At 51.0% G+C, this 18,687-nt stretch overlaps 1 protein-coding gene and 1 long non-coding RNA gene across 3 annotated transcripts; one reads left to right on the plus strand and one right to left on the minus strand.

Annotated features, from left to right (window-relative positions):
* Positions 1-41: 41 nt before the first annotated feature.
* On the minus strand, positions 42-6,441 carry LOC138112195 (uncharacterized). Its single transcript, XR_011151597.1, has 4 exons — positions 5,826-6,441; positions 3,031-3,135; positions 2,611-2,717; positions 42-1,455 (listed from the first exon to the last, which is right to left on the minus strand). It is a non-coding gene; the product is annotated as an uncharacterized lncRNA (long non-coding RNA).
* A 411-nt stretch (positions 6,442-6,852) lies between these two features.
* PLA2G12B (phospholipase A2 group XIIB) lies at positions 6,853-17,032 on the plus strand. Of its 2 annotated transcripts, none has more exons than XM_069018902.1 (4): positions 6,853-7,221; positions 11,825-11,913; positions 13,103-13,268; positions 15,158-17,032. In XM_069018902.1, the coding sequence occupies exons 1-4, from the start codon at positions 6,987-6,989 to the stop codon at positions 15,274-15,276; spliced, it is 609 nt and encodes a 202-aa protein (XP_068875003.1). In that variant the 5' UTR covers positions 6,853-6,986; the 3' UTR covers positions 15,277-17,032. The 2 variants fall into 2 exon arrangements, with proteins under 2 accessions (XP_068875003.1, XP_068875004.1); XM_069018903.1 differs by having other exon boundaries at positions 6,856-7,221; positions 11,825-11,901.
* Positions 17,033-18,687: the final 1,655 nt, after the last annotated feature.

Consider the following 18,687-nt stretch of genomic DNA (forward strand, 5'->3'; position numbering starts at 1 on the left):
GCAGCCAGGGGTTGTCCGGAGTCCTCCTCACCCCTGCCAGGCTTAGGGCAGGATGATTCCCTGGGAGGGCTCCTTTCTAAGGAATGCTGAATTAAACCCATTCCTATTCCTCAATTCCCAGACACTCGACCCTATGCTCTCCTAGAGTGCCTGACCACTGCAGGCATGTTTTATTTTTTCTCTGGAAAACAGGTTCTTACCATGTTTTAGCCTGGTGTTCCACTTCCACAAAAGCCCCACTTCTTAAACTTTTCTTCCTTCACGGCCTCTGTGGAGAATTTGGCTCTTAAGCTTGGCCACATGAGCCAGCAGCTCCACAGGCAGAGCCAGGATGCTTCCACAGCATCAGAGCGGCCTGGGAACACCCACAGCCCATCTTCCCTCCACTTCTGCAATGTTTGTCCACACAAACAAATGCTGCTTTTGTTCTGTCCTGGCATCCAGCTCTTCCCTCTGCTTCTCAGGCAGCGGGGACGGGGATGTTCCCATCTTCATTAATCAAAATTGTTGTGCCTTAGGACACTAGAATTTCAAATTGGTTCTGAGACTTCAGGTGCTGAGGTAACACAGAGTCCTCACAGAATGCTCCCCACCCCTTGTCCTTCTCACAGCTCTCGAGGTTTCAGGAGAAACTCTCAGCCTATTTATAGTCCTGAACCTTTCTTAGACGCAGCTCACTTTCCTGAACCCTTTCCTTTCCACAGCAGGATTTTTAGCAGAATATCCAAATATCTCAATAGCATGAGGACAAAAATCAAAGGGTGCTGCACCTGCCTCTACCAAAACAGTTCAGTTTTCTGGATGATGATGATTTTACTGATTTAGTAGGGATCAAGCCTGAAGTCTTTACCAAGGAAAAATTCCAATTTTGGTTAATTGGATTTTCTGCCTCAATAAAATCTTGGCAATTGAGCCAAAATGTACAAAACCTATTGTTAAACGTGCTAGAAATACCTCTGGAATACTGGGAATGCAGTTTAAGGTACTATAGTTGGAGGAACTGCATACTTTTAGAAGACACTTTAAAAAGTCTTTGCTGGAAAATAGATTGTTAAATTTCTACTGAGCCTGGTAGCAGTGGGACCCACAGAACTGCCCTGCACCTTCCTGAACTTTGCCTGGCTTTTGGCAGCTGGAAAACAAGGTCTATCCATAACTTGAGAACACAAAGTCTGCACAGTTCCCCCCTCACATCTGTACTGCTCCTTTACTGAGAGCAGGAGCTGATCTAAATAAATTCACCCCAGAACGGGGTTAGCAGAGCTGATCTTTGAGCACTAAATTGTAATAATTAAAAAAACCCCAAACCCCTAATATTTGTACCTACCTGAGTTTTCTCACTTTTTCATCGGGCTCTGTTCCTCTCCATGGTTCTCTCTTTTCTCTTTCCCATCTCTTTTAGTTTGTAAAGGTCCAAAAAGGTAACCATGGCTGCAGGTAACTCCCACCACCTCCCTGCAAGTACAAGGGTCCCGTGAACAATGTGGGGCATCCATAAATGCCAGCCCTAACTTGTAAAGGAGCACAAAGCAAAATCCCTGTACTGCCATCAGGAACAGGTGTGGAAAGCATTTACTCTTGCTGTCCCAACTCTATTCAACAATCACCAAAGGATGAAAAAAAAGCCAGAGGTGGGGAATTTTGCTCAGCAGTTCCCTCCCTCACCTCAATGCCAGTGAGTATTTCCAGTGTTAAACAGCATCAGTCTCAGGCATTGCTTGGGGAGTACAAATGTTCTGGTGCACAACTTCTTAAAGCAGTGAACCACTCACAGATAATTCTTCAGGAAAGAATTTTCTACTTTTGACAGTAGAAAATTTCACTTGGTTAAAGGGGAAAAAAAAATCCCTCAAAATTAAACCTTGAGTCTGCTGAGGCATATCAGGAATGTTCCAGGTTATGGCAGTAGGGTTGGCTTAGATTTTCAAACTGCAGACAATCCCTGTTTCCTCCACTGCAGTGGTGTCCATGCCTCCAATGCTGACTGTGTAAGGGATTACACTGGTGCTGCTGCTTCTGCCTTAACCCATCATTTCTCAAAGGGCTTTTGGATCCCTGGCGTGGCTCCTGTGTGAATCTAGTTTTGTATTAAACATGACTGAAAACTGTCTGGGCTCACAGTGACTGACAACTGAGAAATTGCCTTACTGTTACATTTTTTGTAATAAAATTTTTTATGTTTAAAAACAAAAGTGAACAGGCTTAAAATAAAAGCCACTGCCAGTAGCAGTGAGAAATCCTCCACATCCAACTCTCCTCGTATGTGGCTGCTATAAATCTGATCACACAGAGTTTTATCACCATTTGTGGAAACCAAACTCCTCTGTTTCCCTGCACCATCTCAGTGGGCAGGTGCAGGAGCTGCTCCTACCCCAAATTCCTGTTCAACACTAAACTTTGTGTCTCTGCTGGGAACACACAGCCCTAAAGGACTGCAAGAGGGGAGGGCAGATCATGCTGGGCTGAAAGCAGGGTCAGCTGCTGAGTGTCCCTTTTCCAGTGATGACGTACCTATTTCCTGAAGCCAGAAGGTCAACCAACCACTGATCCTGGAATGGTTCTAGTGAAGGGAGGAAAGCACCAGAGACTCCACCAGCACAATAAACTCACATGTAGGAAGGTCAGGCTGGCCTCTTCCATAACCAAAACCCACAGCCATTCCTGGGCTTCACCCCGCAGAGCAGTGGAGCTTGTGCTTAGTTCTGGTCATCAGGAACCTGCACAAAGCACAGCAAGGGCTGGTGAGAGGCCTTGATCCTTTTGCCTGTGGGACGGAGCCGTGTGCTGCCCGTGGAGCGCTTGGCTTGCAGGTAGGGAGCTGCCCCGGGACACTGCTCATGTGCTCACACATTGGGCAGCTGTGGCATAGGAAATCAGCCTAAAGTGCACCAGCGTTGTTTTGTTCTGGAAAGGTGATTGGGTTCCATCCCCAGCACCCTGTGCTGCCCCTGCCAGGACGGGCCTTGGGGGAAGGGAAGGGCTCTGGATCAGCCCTGGCCTACTGCAACCAGTGACTTCCCACCATCCTACCTGGGTCCCTGGGGCTCTTCTGGCACAGCTGCACCTGGAGCAGGACCATGGGGGGTCACCACCATGGGAGGAACCCAGCAAGGGTAAGGACCACAGCAGCTGCAGCTGAAAAGGCAGGGTAAGGTCAGAGATAGGGAAAAAGGCCTGTGAATGTCACAGGGCAGGAATAAGATAAAGAGGAAGGAAAGGGTCTGACAGGATCATAGAATCCAGAATCGTTTGGGTTGGAAGGTACTTAAAACTCATCCAGTTCCAGCTCCCTGCCATGGGTAAGGGACACCTTCCACTATCACTCCAAGCCTGGCCTTGGACACTTCCAGGGATCCAGGGGCACCCCACCCTCCCAAGGAACAATTCCTTCCCAATATTCCATCTATCCCTGCCCTCTGGCAGTGGGAAGCCATTCCCTGTGTCCTGTCATTCCAGACCCTTGTCCAAAGTCCCTCTCCAGCTCTCCTGGAGTCCCTTTAGGCCCTGGAAGGGGCTCTGAAGTCTCCACAGAGTTTTCTCTCTTCTAGGCTGAACAACCCCAGCTCTGCCAGCCCTTCCTCCCAGCAGAGCTGCTCCATCCCTCTGCTCATCCTGAAGCCTCCTCTGGGCTCTCTCCAGCAGCTCCAGGTCCCTCCTGTGCTGGGCCCCAGGGCTGGGGCAGCTCTGCAGGTGGGGTCTCACCTGAGCACAGGGGCAGAACCCTCTCCTGCAGGGGGGGAAGGGCAGCACAAGGCTGTAGGGACCTGCCCACACACTTGAGCTCGGCCCCCAGGAGGGAGGGGGTCTTTAACCACCCCCGCCCACCTTCCCTCGGCTGCTGGACTCTGACCTGGCTCGGAGGGACTCGGGGATTTCATCATCGACCCGCAGTTCTCGTTCCCATAATCAGTGACTCACCTGGCTCCCAAAGCGGGCTCTGAAGTAGCACGGATCCCCCACTAACCTGAACCACCAGCTGCGCCTTCCCCCTGCTAAACACCGACCAGCAACTCCCCGAGCCAGCCAAAGCCCATGGAAAAGGGGCTCCCGTCCCTCCATCCCAAGTCCTCCCCAGCAGAATGCCACGGGAAGGATCCTGGCACAGCCACGACGTACGGAGTGTGCTCGGAATGAGGAATGCCCCACAGGAGCCGGAGCTTGGCTCCTGCTGCGGAGCCAAGAGGGATTTTCCAGCTCCGTCGGGGACGGGGCTCATTCCCACAGGCGCGGGGGCCACCGGAGCGGACAGGACGGGTGTAGCCACCTCTCCCTCCCAATCCGGGAACGCTGCCAACAGCCTGACAGTGTCCCTGGGAATGTGTGACTCACCACGGCCCGGGGCTGCGCTATATTTAAGCATTACGGAGGCAGAAATGAATGCACCGAGTCAGGAGCTGCCTATCCCGAGGTCAGGAGCAGGTTCAGAAACCAGTTGTCAGAGTTCACCACCGTGGCAAAAAGCATCTGCATCCCTTTAAATCTTCAGAGCTGGCCCAGGGAAGGGGTATTTGAAACTGCAGTGGGTCAAAGCGAGGCCAGACAGCCTGCAGGGTCCCGCTGTGCACATCCACAGCCGGGGAGTTCCTCACTGCTGCAGCTGCTGAGCCACTCCCCGAGGGAACTCGGGAGGTTGCTTTTACCCAATCCGACATTTTTCCTGGTCTTCAGATCTTGAAGTCTGGGTGCAACCAAGCTATTTGCAGCTGGACTGAACCTCCCAGAAGACTGGCTTGGGGAGGGAAGGAAGGAAGCAGGAGGAAGGAAGGAGAGCGGCTCATCCCCGGGGCAGGGCGAAGGGGCTGCCACGTTTTGGAAAAGCAGTTAAACTGCTTTTTATTCACAAACCTTTGCTTCGGGACCAGTGACAAACTAGCAGGAAAGTTTCTGACTCCTCTTTATCCAGGCTCTCTGCTCTCTGCCAGCTGCTCCCTCCCCGCCCTGTTCGGCTTTCCTAATTCCAATTGATTTTGCAAACGGCCTGGGCTCCAGAACCACCCGCTCCAGGCTGCATGTCCTGCTCACACCACATTCCCACATTCCCTGTGGTTTGCAACCTCTGCAGTCCTGCCAGCATTTTCTCCCTCTCTGCTCGCCTTCAGCAGCACATGGATCAGTCACCAGGGCCCGAGGATGACAAAGAAAGCTGTGTTCTGGAATTGCCTCCAGAGCAACCCTAAAAGGCTCCACCACAAAAGCAGGACACCACACACAGACACCCAGAGGCTCTTACACATTTCCAAGCTATTCTCGAATAGCTGTTTTGCTCTTTTTTACATTAATTTCTGCCAGGCTGTTGGCAAAGGCTGGGAGCACTGGGACTGCAAACTGAAGTGTCAGGCAGGGCAGGGGTTGAACCAGCAGAGACATCAAGGGCTCCATTTACTGCAAGACACAGCATGGGACTCTTGAATCCAGTTTTCCCTGCACTGGGGCTCCCTGACAACAAACTCCAGGGACCATTTCCACCCACATCTGACAGACCAATCCCCAGCATGATCTGAACAGCAGGAGAGGCCCGAGCTCTCCAGTGCTCCTGCAGGGAAGTCCTCACTTCCCCAGCGCTCCCTCTGCTGCGTGCCAGGGGTGACACAGACATCCCAGGGCTCTCTGCACCCGGGTTTATCTTCCCAAAGGCAAAGCTGGTTTGAAGTTCCCCTGGGACCTCCTGCATTCCTAAACGTCCCCTCACCCATAACTCCGCCCTGGCAGCCATGGGCCACAGGGCAGATGGAACAAGCAGGCAGCAGCTGCCTCTGGCTCCACACCATTTCCCAGGAGAGGGACTAACCAGCTTGTTTGTTCCCTTCCCCACTTCTCTGACTCACCTGCCTAAGAAACCAAGACTTGGCTGTCCCATGTCTGGAGCTTGTCACCCAGGGCCATATGCAGAGACACAGGCAGTGCCATGGAGCTCTGGCCCTCCAGAAGCAGCAACACAGCAGGGCTGAATCTCCTACAAAACAATAAAATGCCAGAATTTGCATTTGTGTTTGGCATATATATAAAATACCTGCAGCCCAGCTCCTCCTGAGAGGCATTGCTGTGCTGGAGCACATCTGAAAAGCTTTCTAAGAGCAGCCAGAACCTTCCCACACCATTTCCCTTCTCTATTCTCTGGGAGTGGTTTGCTTTGTCTTTTGCTGTGGATGTTCATTTGGTTGCTTTCTTTTTAATGCGCAACTTTGAACCCTCCACCAGCTGAGCAGGCCCTCCCTAGGTCCTGGCAGGCCTGTCCCACTCCAAGACCTGCAGCTGCCCACAACCCATCCCCTGGCTCAAGTTTCAGTGCCAACCTTTCCTTCTGGCTCACCTGTGCTACATGTTTAATTTACATTACATAGGAGCGGTAACAACCAGCCATATAACATCAGCCCTCAGCAGCCACATCAAAGGCAAGTATTCATCTACAACGTCTATCCTAGAACTAGAGGTGATGCCAAGGAATTGCCCTAAATGCAGTGTTTGTAACCCCAAACTACTCCAAGCTGCTGGATCAACCCCTCCGAGGCTCTGTGAGCCCATGGAATTTGCTAGGAGCAGTATACCCAGCAGCTAGGCTGGGTGAAGGTCTCATCCCACCCCCGTGTGCCCAGGAGGCCTGGGGAAAAGGCAAGGGGCGCTCCTCAGGCTGCCTGAGCAGCGGGAATTTTTTTTCCTCTCCCAACAGGCTGGGGATGGAGTGAGGTGGCCCATGCAGTGCCTAGCGGGGAGGGGTCCCTTTTGGGGAGCTGCAGCCCCGGTGCCGGGGGGACTGAGGCTGTCCCCGCGGGACTGTGCAAACTCCCAGCTCCGGGAGGTGAACGCGGTCCGGATCTCCGGATCTCGGCGCTGCACTTTGCACCCCGGCGGCGGTGACCTCACGCCGGCTCCCTGGGCAGCGTTTAAAGTCCAGGCAGAGGGGAGCTCAGTGCCTCCTACACACGCAGCCCATTCCCGCTGCTCCCTGCCCGCCTGCCTGCCCGGGGCTCCGGGATCGGGACTGCAGCATGCGGCTGCTGCTGGAGGCAGCGCTTCTGTGCCTGACCCTGGGCTTGGGGCAGTGCACCGAGGAGGCAGCACAGGACAGCACCGGCCACCAGGATTCCCAGGCAGAGTCATCCTATTCCGACTGGGGCATCGAGACCATCCGGGACGGCTTTGAAACAGTGAACAGCTACTTCGACTCCTTCTTGGAACTGCTTGGGGGAAAAAATGGAGTCTGTCAGTACCGATGTCGATATGGTAAGTGAACCTCGCTGCTGCTGCTCCTCTCTCCTTGCCCTTTCCCCTCTTTTCCCTCTCCTTCCCTGCGGCCACGGCCAGCTCCTCCTGCCCAGCAGTCACAGTCACAGCTTCTCTGCCAGTGCCAGCACAGGGACACTGAACCCCCATCTCCCTCTCCGCCAAGAACAGCCCGGTCTCGAAGGCGCTGTGCTGCATGCACAGGGACAACAGGAGAGGATGCAGGCTTTCCTGGAAGGGCACACAGGGACCCGGGCTGCCCAGCTGCCTGGAGCCTGGGACAGGACAGGGAAGGGAGGCTGAGCCAGCAGCCCTAATCTCAGCAACCTTCGGAGTGTCCTTATTCAGCAGTTGTGAGCTGGCCAGTGCCGGGGCTGGAGGACGAGAGATAACAGGGAGGCGAACCAGACGTCAGTGGGAGGAACCTTTAGTACTCAAGGCAGAACGAGACAGCTCCTGCTTGCTTTGGACTGCAGAGTGATTTACCAAAAAGAAAAAGTTTGGTTTGTCCTGGGGGCAGGATGAAGGGGGTGACATCCCAGGGAGGGCAGGGCACGGGGTGCACAGAGCTGCAGGTCTGTGAGGTGACAGGGGCAGCACTGGCCATCACCAGGGTACCTGTGGAAACAACTTGCTTGGGAACCAGCCAGGAGTTTTCCCAAAGACTGTACCCTCTCCTCAGCCTCCTACAACTGTCCCACAGCAAAACCCTGTTCTGTCACCTCAGCCTGCCCATCCACAGCTGCCTATCAGCCCCTTTCCCCACAGCTTAGCCCACACCCCTAGTGATGACCTGGGAAAGATGATTGTGAGCAGAGGGATTTCAACCCCTCTCCTCCCCGGAGCATTGTTTTGCACAGACAGACTCAATGCTTTGGGGAGACCCCACTGACTCAGTCTGTATGGATCCCATGGACCTCCTGCTCTTCCCAGGCCAGCAGCCAGGGCCCTGGGACAAACAGATGCTGCAGGGCTGGGACCTGAGCTCCCTGCCAGGGGCAGAGGGGCCATAGAAAGGTTAAAATGAGTCTGAAAGTTACTGAGTTTTTTCTTTTGTTTCATAAATAATGTCATAGAATCATAGAAGAGGCTGAGTTGGAAGGGACCCATCAGGATCACTGAGTCCAACTCCTGGCCCTGTGCAGGACACCCCAAGAGTCTGTTCCTGAGAATGTTGTCCAAATGCTCCTGGAGCTCTGGTAGTCATGAGACCACTTCCCTGAAGAGCCTAGAAGTGCTTCCAGTGCTCAGCCACCGTCTGGGTGAAAAACCTTTCCCTGATATCCATCTAATGTAGCCTCCCTCTCCTGCCAGCTCTGCTCCCCAGGCCCCACTCTAAGAGCAAACAGGGAGCAGCACATCAGGAACCTCAGCCCCATGGGACAGAGGGAGCCAGGTACCTCAGCCCATCACCACAGCCCCACAGTTGTCCTGGTCCCTCAATCCTCTCTGCAGCAGCTCAGGAGGGCCATGTGTGTCCCCAGTGCCTGGAAGAGGTGACCCCCCCAGACCCCACAGCAACAAGGTCCACACCATGCTCCAAATTCAGAGCAGAGAGGGATGTGCCCTTCTTAATGTAGAGACTGAAACCCCTGGCAGTGGGAAAAACGTGGCTGGGACTGCAGTGTGCCTGAGGTAATGCTGATATTCAGAGCTGGTTTCAGGGAGCCTCAGGACTCACCAAATCCTGCAGAAGTTACTGCCTTTGGACACATCCAGAGGGCTCTCCCTGCCTGTCCTTTTGAAAAGCCTCTCCAGAGAGCAGCACAAATCCCTGCTCACACCCCAGGTGCATCCTGCATCCTATTGGAGAAGTGTTTTACCTAGAAGGGAAAACAAGCACATCGTTAGCCCAGTCCTCATCCTCTGCTGAACAACTCATTAATCACTGGCTGAAAGAGGAAACTACTGAAATGCTGCCCACGTGGCTCCAAGGGTCTTGCTGGACCCTTCCAGGACCCTTTGTCTTTGCCAATCTCTGGCACAGACATTGCAAACTGTGAGTAGAGAGGATGCTGAGATGATCCCAAACCAGCGAGATCCAGTCTGTGCTCGGAAGGATGAACACAAACCATCTTTGTGCTGAATCAGGGCCTGATTGCTTTTTTCCCAGGCATGAAGCAAAAAATTATTCCTTCTGCTTACTTTCATTTCAGCCAAGAGATACCAATAACAGCTTTGCCCTGGTAAAGGTCAGGACTCACCTGTGATTGCCACATTCATCTTCAGCTGAGCACATGGCACTTGGCTGTTCCAGCTGTAAGACTCTCCTGATTTTTCAGCAGCTACTGAGGTCTGAAAACAACCAACTTGATGGATAACTCCCTTAAATCAGGATGTTAGGGTTACACTTGCATTTACTGACAAATATCCTCCTGCTTACAAAGTCTCACTGGGCATCTCAGGAGAAACAAACAGCCTGAGGTGGGAGTGAAGCCCTCGTAGCTTCCTCCTGGCCAGGCAGGACTTCACTGCTTTGCTCAGGATTTGTCCTGAAGGGCTTAAGATGAGGGGAAAGAGCCTTCAGAGCCAGGCTCTCCAACAGGGCACTGAAGAGCTGGGTATGTGCAGGCACCTCTCCCCAAAGCCCGTCTGGGGCACACAAACAACAGTGGACCACGCAAAGTGCAAGGAACCCCGAGACCATCCATTCACCCAAAATACACTCACCTCCCGCTGCCAATGTCCCAGCACTGCAGTGCCTGAGCCCTCCTACATGGCTGGCAGCTGTTCCAGCCAGCTGGCTGCTTTCCAGCCTCCTGGAACAGCTACAGCAGCCTGGAGGCATTCAAATGCATCAGGGAAACTCAACTTCAGTTCTAGGGCTGTGCCAACAAGGCAGTGTCCTGAAATCTTACCTTCTTGTCTGGATGCCTAGGATGGGCAAGCAATAAATGATAACAGGAGCACTGAGTGGTGCTCATAGAGAGGCAGGAACACCTGGTATTCCTGTTTTGGTTTTGTTTCCCTGCTAACTAGAAAACAAGATGTGGGAGAGAGGTTAGTTGTGGTGTCTTGGACTTGACCTAGCTGAGAAAGAGTACCAAAGGGCACTTTACAAATGTTAAAGTTTTCTTTTTGCAGGGAGGAGGGGACAGGTTTCCTACAAGGGCTTATCCTGAAGGCAGTGTGATGTTTTGTGGACCAGCACAATTCTGACGTGAGGGTTTTTTTCCTCAGGACAACTCTCTAAAACATTGTAACAGCTGTGACTTCAGCTTGATTGAAGATCTGGAAACACAGCTATCTTTGGCTTAGAACTAGATAATGGAGGTTGCAACGGGATGATCTTAAACATCCCTTCCAACCCAAGCCATTATATGGTTCTATGACCCCCACATCCCCAAGAAGTCTCACTCCTACTCAGACTTCCCATTTTATCCCATTAACTGTCAGTGTGCTGCAGGAACAAAATTTACCATCAATATCACAAGCAATTCACTCAAATTTGACTCCATCCTGCAAAACCCACAGTGGATTTTGAACTTTCCTCTGCCTCCTGCATCAGTTCAGGAACATTTGAATTCTGAGTCCCAGTTCCCACTCCCTTCCAAAAAACCAACGAGGCTCTTTTGGAAAGGGAAAATTGCCTGCTGGCATCTCACAGCCAGTCAGGATTTCAGTTTGTTATTTATTTGTAGCAAATCTGTTATTTAAGCGAAACGGCTCTGGCAAAGTTTAATTGAGAGGTGCTGGGAACACTCCTACCTAAGTCCTTCTGAGGCATTTGGCTGTAAGGCCTTCCCAAGGGCACAGCAGATTTATGGTTGTATTAACCACTGGCATTTTAGGTACCTCAACAGAAAAATGGGGAAAGCACCTTAAATAATTCCTGGTGCTGACAAGAAGCAAAAAAGGGAAATGAAGTTTAAAAGAACCCAACCCTGCCTGAAGGGCTGAATTAGATCCATTTAATGTCTATATAAATTCTCTAGCAGTGCTCAGGGAAGCAGAAACTTAACCCTTGATGAGATGGGCTTCAGAAGGCTCAGCTCACATGTGTTTTTGTTGGAGCATTCACAGTTTATGTTTTCCCAGAGCAGGGACAGGACCCAGGGAATGGCTGAAGCTGTGTCAGGGTGGGCTTAGGTTGGATACCAGGAAAAGGTTCTTCCCCCAGAGGGTGGTCAGGCACTGCCCAGGCTCCCCTACAAAAATCAGATTAAAATGCTGCTGAGGGTACTGTAAGAGCTGACTGTTAGCTGGACTCTGCCTACACTGGGTAAATAATTATTCACAGAGGGAGTTCTTGCTCCTTTATGCATATTAAGAAGCAGACTGAGGAAGGTGCAGAGATCAAAGGCATAGAAATGATTTGCAAAACATGGCAGTGCATCACCATGGGCAGAAAATGGACCAAGAAGACCTGCTCAGAGCAAGATCAGACATGCAAGGCCTAGCACAACTTGGAGGAGATCCATAGCACACCAACAGTCCAAGAATGAACTGAGGATGGAAAGAAACCCCCTTGCTGAGCTAGTACTGTAACCAGTAGTGTTTGGGGCTGCAGACCAAGGGGGAGCTGCCTGTCACTCCTTGCTGTTTGGACCTAGTCTTGGGAAGACCAGCTTTCCTAACACTTGTCCTGTCCTTTCTTTCCCAGGGAAGGCTCCAATGCCACGGCCTCACTACAAGCCCCAAGAACCCAACGGCTGTAGCGCCCATTTTCTGGGGCTCAAGGTACCTGAAAGTGTATGTACTGTCCCACCCAGCATTCCCAAAGGATGCAGCTCTCTCCTCACATCACCAGCAGATCGTTCTGGGGAAGCAGAAGGCTGAGCTGTGCTACGCTGGACAGCTCAGTGACAATAACCTATGTGCTCACAGCAACACCTGACCCTTTACCACACCTGCCCCTTCACCTCCACACCTGCCCCTTCACACCTCTCCCCACACTTTTTGCCTCTGCCAAGCACCGAACTAAACCCACCAGCTTTAATTCTGCACCCGCTTGTTATCTTAAAGGCAGTTAATGAAATCATATTGGAATCACCAAGAAAAGTGCTCCCAGGAGGCTCTCAGAGCAGGGATTCCTATTTAGCTCATGCATTATTGCTGCCCATGGAGTCTGCAGCAATTAGGCAGATTCCTGCTCTGACAACCCCTCTCTTTGCAGCCCATTTTCCTTGTTAGGTTTAATTCCTGAAACTCTATTTCATTGCAAACCTTATGGGCATTTCTGTGGTGCGTCCCCTGTACCCAGGCAATCAGGAGTGCAAGGAAGGAACAATTCATCTCCTAAATTTTACATGAGGAAGGGCAAAAAGAAGAATAATTTATAACAAGCTAACAAGTCCAGTCTCTTCAGGAGACAGGCCTTCTGCCCCATCACCCCCAGGGTTATTAGCTAAGCTTACTGTTTACTCCAAAGGAGCAGAACTCCCCATACCATACCGTGCTTGTCCTTGGCCTCAAGTACATCTCTGAGAAATAGGCATTAAAAATACTTATGGCATATTTATTAGGCCAAAAAGCAGGACCTTGTCAGGTTGTGGGAAAAAAGAGGAAAGAGAAAAGGGGCCTTTACCACTGCTGGCAAGGACACGGAGCTCTCTGATGAGGTCTGACAAATGAAAACTAGAACATGGTCATGGAGGGCTGTTTCTCACCTCTCTACCAAATGCTGATTCCCTGGGGCACAGAGAGGAGAAGAAAATGTGATGTACCCTGTGCTGAACCTGCACCCTGACACCGCTGTGCTGCTCCCTCATCCTTCTTTAGATGGTGAGGGAGCAGCACATGTGCCCTCCTGCTGCCCCAGCTATCAGGAACAGCTTCTGGAAAAGGAGCCGGCTGGGCTCTGCAGCACCTCACCCTGCCACAGCTGTGTGAGCCTGAGGCCAGGACACAGCCAAGGGACACTTCTTTTCTCTTTCTCCAGCTAGACTTGGGCATCCCTGCCATGACCAAGTGCTGTAACCAGCTGGACATTTGTTATGACACCTGTGGAGCCAACAAATACCGCTGCGATGCCAAGTTCCGCTGGTGCCTCCACTCCATCTGTTCCGACCTCAAGCGCAGCCTGGGCTTTGTCTCAAAGGTGCAAGGTAGGCTTCCCACCTCACACTCCCTGTGCAGGGAGGCATGGGGGGAGGGTATGGGCAAAAAGAAGCAAAACTCTGCAGTGGGGAGCAGCACATCTGTCCTGCACTTGTCACAGGTGGGTCATAGGTGGGTGAGAACACAGAGATCCGCCCTCTCTGCCACACACTTCTGTCCCAAGGCTGGAGACCTATGGTTATTTGCATTTAGAAAACTTTACAATGTGTGAAAAAACACAAAAAACCCTGGAAGCAATTCCTTCAAAACTTGTATGCACTCCCAGACAGCTGAGACACCTCCACAGGATACCAAAAAGCTTTCCAGGGCCAGTGAGCCACACACTGAAATCTGTACGTGGCCAAGGGCCAATAAAACTGGGAGAGCCAGGGACAGGGCTCTCAGGGATCTGGTCACAGATAAGAGATGACGATGGCACCAGGGACACACCAGGCTGGGTGGTGGCTGAGCCACTGCAGGCAGCTCTGGATGGCTCAAAAGGGCTAACAAAGCTCTAGTGATGTGCCAGCAGCTCAAGTGCCACTCTGGTTTTGCCTAATTTTAAAAGCCTCAGCCTGCAAGTCTATGAAGAGCTTTTTTGGTAACCCCTGCTGACGTCCTGCTCTAAGGTATCCTTAAACACGCATTTGTTTTCCAAAGATGCAGCCTGATTAGGACATGTGGGAAGTCTCACAACACCAGTACTAGTGCAGATGCCTTCCTGTCTAGTCACAGATAAATGTATGGAAAGAGTGCCCAGGCCAGCAAGAGGAAACAAAGATGTGGACTGACATATAAGTGCTACAGGCTAAGCACAGCCAGTCTTTCATAGTCACCCTTATCCACAGGTCCTCATGCAGCCAACTTCTTCCTATCTCTTCAGATTTTCCCCTGCCACTTTTCCTTATGGTTCCTTTTTGCTTTCTGCCTGCAGCAGCAAAGCACACCTAGATCCTAGGGAGTTGAGGTGGAGCAGAGCCCTCACTCCTTGGCTGAGCCAAGCCACCTCTGCCAGGTAGGAGTAGATTCCAGCATCTCTGTCCTGGCTGCTGCAGGAGGCACAGTGAACCTCTGAGCCATCCTCCCCTCGCCTTGCGCTCAACAGATCCCTGTCCCCAGGGCTGCTCTGAGCAGCTCCTGTCACAGTCCTCCTCCACAGCCATCCTGGCTCTTATCTGCCATCTTATTTGCCAGTGGTTTTCCCACTGACTCACCACAGCCTCTCCAATGCCTGCCAACCAAGCAGCCTCTTAAGGGAACAGAAGAACAGAAGCTCTGAGGTGCTCGGAAAGGCTGAGATAGGAGAAAACAGTCCCAAAAGGCAAGGCATTCCCAACTTCATTATGCATACAGCAGTCAGTGCTGGTGCCAGTAAATAAACTCTAAAGACCTAATATTAACCTATTTATTTACTGACAAGCAGTTTCAGGGTTATTTTTTGGGATGAGGAGGGGCTACTAGTCAGCTGTTGTAGGATTTTTTCATGCTGGCTGGCAGCTGGCATCATAACTCCCAAAAAAGCACAGAAAGGTTGGTTAATAGTGGCCATAGGCAAAACTGAAAGGAGAAGGAGTAATGTAGAGGCCTCCTGGGAAATCTGTTTGGTAAACAGGGCTGTTTGCAGAGCCCCACATAATCCATCAACCAGTAAGGCCTGAAAGAGGCAAGAAAGGAGGGGTTCAGGGGGAAGAGAAATGAGTTGCCACCCTGGGGAGAAAAGAGAAGGGAATCTCAGGATTTATAAAGTGCAGTTCCCAGAGAGAAAAGACAACAACCCACGCTTCCAATTGCAAACCCCATGGAGCTCAGTGCAGGGCTTGGGCTGGGGTGCTCCCACCCAGCCCTCAGCCACCCCAGAGTGCCTGTCCTTACCTGCCCATCCTCTCCTTCTCCACAGCCTGTGAATCCATGGCAGACACGGTGTTCAACGCCGTCTGGACCCTGGGCTGCCGGCCCTTCATGAACAGCCAGAGGAGCGCCTGCATTTGCAGCGAGGAGGAGCGGGATGAACTGTGAGGAAGAGCAGCCGCCAGTCTCCAGGAGCTGCTGCCAGCATCCCCTCCCCAGCACAGTGACTCCTGTCAGCCCTTGGGCCCAGCACGGGATGGGGGACCTGGGCCAAGGCCCTGGGCAGAGCAGAGACAGCCTGTGAACACAGAGCAGCCGTGCCTGCTGTCCACTGCAGATGCAGCTCAACAGCCCCACCGCCCCTGTCCAAGTCCGCCAGCCGGCAGGACCTGAGGCCAGTTCTCTCCATGGACCGATCAGGAGTGGCAAGCAGGATGCAGTGCTGGTTATAAACATGGGGCTCACCTTGAATACACACTATTACCTCCCCCCACCCTGTAACTCTCTAATTTGCAGCGAAGGCATTAGGTTTCTGCAAGCCCTGTGAAATTCCCAGTCCATGGATATGCTATTTACGTTTTTGCACCACTGGTGACAGACTGAAGAGGGGTAATTTGCTTTCAGTACATTGCTCACACCCATCCCTGGCACTTTCCATCCTGTCATTACACAGCCTGACAGCCCTGCATATTTAAATACTTGGTGGGTCCTAAACTGATTTAAGACATTGGGAGATTTGTTAAGCGTGAGTTAAGGAGAAGGGCTTCAGGTGTTTGTGGTACACAATTGATATTTCGGACCAAAGGCCACCATTTATCAGATGTGAAATCACAGCCCTCTCCCCCAGCCTCAGGAGAGGAAGCTTTTCTTTGCCAGTGTCATCCACCTCTATTTAATTACTTTTCTCCTATACCATTTAACAAAGCTTTGCCCTTAGGATCCCTTTTTACACAAAATGGCTGGGTATCCACCTCCATTCTCTTGCATGAGGGAAATAAGAAGCTCACAGTGGCCTTGGATGAGATATTCCAAATTCTGGATGCTTATCTGTCAGGTGACAGGACTTATGTGCTACCTCTGTGTGGCTGCTATCAGCAGCCTCAGACACCATTCCTTCTAAAACGTGGTTAATACTCCCAATCTGTTTTGGGGAGCTTTCTTTGCATGCAAAACCAGAATTTAAAGTGGTGCATGGCATTTCATCTCCACAGAACACTGGCAGACAGCTTTCAGCTGGGTTTCTTGTTGGAAGGAAGCTGCTACTGGGTGTGCGTGTGCTGTGCCACGTAAATATTTCAGCGGCTCCTGCAAACGTATTTATGGATATGTTCTTCCATCTGCCACAGAGAAGTTAAGGCTGCAAAAGGGTGATTTAATAAGAGTGGAAAGAGTCTGTCTTGGTTGCTTTTCTTCCAGTTTAAATGGGTTTAAAATGCTACAAAATGATAAATTATTTAAGCCATGTATTCCTGCTCCTGCCCGTCATCTTTGCCTTACAGCGAACAACAATGAGACGTTCAGCTGGCCCCAAACAGGCTGGAACAACAGGAGCCCACCGGTACCCAGACCAGGAAAATGGAAGTGACTGTGGGGTGTACTGTGATGTTTTCCATCACAGAGGACTTCAACACTGATCAGATGTAATGACAACCTTTCCTAGCTAGGCCAATGCCACTGGAGAGGGAACACTGCATTGCCAAGGTTCACCGCTCTCTCGGAGCATGAGGCTGGACAGACAACCTTGATTATCCAAGAAACACATACTTTTGGCTAGGGATGGGAAGGAAATATTCCTCATTCCAGACACTTCCCAAACTTTGTATTTTGTTGGTGAAATGGTGCCTGTGGCCAGTTTAAATGTGAACATACTCTCATGATTAAATGACAAAAAATAAATTAAAATAGCTGTACTGTCTATGCTCAATAGCTGACTGGATGGCAAATGTCTTAAATTATTTCAGCTCAAGTGATATCAGATTAAAGCCAAGCAACTGCTGGCAGGTGATGACATACACTGGAGAAATCAAAGGGCTCTGAACAAAATCTCTGTCACTGATGCACTGGAGACATCCCTAACATAAATCCTCATTTCTCCATACTTCCAGACCACCATTCATCCCCAAACCCTACAGACTGCTGCAAGCAGGCAAGATACTGAAGAACTTCAGTTTTCACTGTGGTAATCTGAAAAACCCCACCAGCAGCTCTACAAGGAAATATTTGAACCTTCAAGTGGTGGCAGTGACTCCAGCAAACCACCAGATAGTCCTGAGTGGGAGCAAACCAGCGCAGGAGCTCCAGTAAAACTGCATCCAAACTGCTAAACTGCCTCCCCTCCGTGCCACTCCTGCTATCCAGTGATGGACAGCCACAGAAGCAGCTGATCACAGGATTCTCCAGGCTGTTGCACAAACCTTGGGTCCTCTTCAATTCCACCCTGCTCTGGACACAGAGACCACTTTGCTCATCCCATGGCTTCCTCTTGACTGTGCATTGGCAGGACTGTTTTCAGCTGCAGAGTGGAAAAGCTGCTGCACATGAAAGAACCAAATAATGTGCACAATAACCGAAATAAGCCAGGAAAGGAACTTCTCCCTGCATCACTCCCCCTGCCTTCCCCTTCCATAGGGACAAACAAGACCAGTTGATTCTCCAGAAAGCACCAGATAATTAATTTCATTTCCCAGCTCTTGTTTTATCAAAACAAATATATTTAGCAGAGGCTGCCTGAACAAAGAAGTGACAGTGGGAAACTGCCCCTGTGGTCCTACTGCAGATGTGAATCAGCAGAACAGCAACTCTAGGAGAAGCCTTTTTCCTTTCTTTTTCTTTCACATATGGTTAGATAACACATGAAAAGTGTCTTTCCATTTATACCCACTTATCATCATAGAAACATTTTTGTTTACTCTAACACATATTCCCAGATTGGAAAAGCAGCCATGAAGCTATTTAGAAAAAATATTAAACTCTCAGCCATTAAATGTTCATTCCTCACTGGAATCTCACTTGCCAGAACAAATAAATCTGTGAAATAGGCTGAAATGTTTGAGGTGATTTGTGACTCCCTTCTAAATGGTGCCTTCAAATGGATTCCCCTTCCATTTGAGAGCAGCAGCAAATTTTGGCTTTTGCAGCAATTTGGCTGCTCCAAGCAAAGCAGAACACAGGTGATGAAGGCTGGAGGGCTTCCAGCAGATCTCCAAACACGCAGGACAGAGCTGCACACTGAGAAGCTTCTTGCAGAAAACCTTGGGAATGCACTGCAGTGCCACTGCCACCGGTGGAGACGGACCCTTCCCCTCTCATCCTCCAGCCCTGCCTCTTCTACATTGTCCTTCACTGCTGGCTGTGCTTCCTTCCTCTCACCCCACATCCCTAATCCTTTACCACACAGCTCAATGAAGCCCAGAGGAGCTTGAGCCGATTATATCCATTAACATTTCCTTTGGAAGGAGCATGACAGCCCGAAAAGATTCCTGACAACCACGATGCCACCACGATCACCAGTAACTGTGTCTCCTGCCACGGCTGCTCAGACAACACTGCCGTGTCTCCTGTCACCAGGCTCACTGGGGA

This window comes from Aphelocoma coerulescens, chromosome 6 (genome assembly GCF_041296385.1).
Source record: "Aphelocoma coerulescens isolate FSJ_1873_10779 chromosome 6, UR_Acoe_1.0, whole genome shotgun sequence".
Lineage (NCBI taxonomy): Eukaryota > Metazoa > Chordata > Aves > Passeriformes > Corvidae > Aphelocoma > Aphelocoma coerulescens.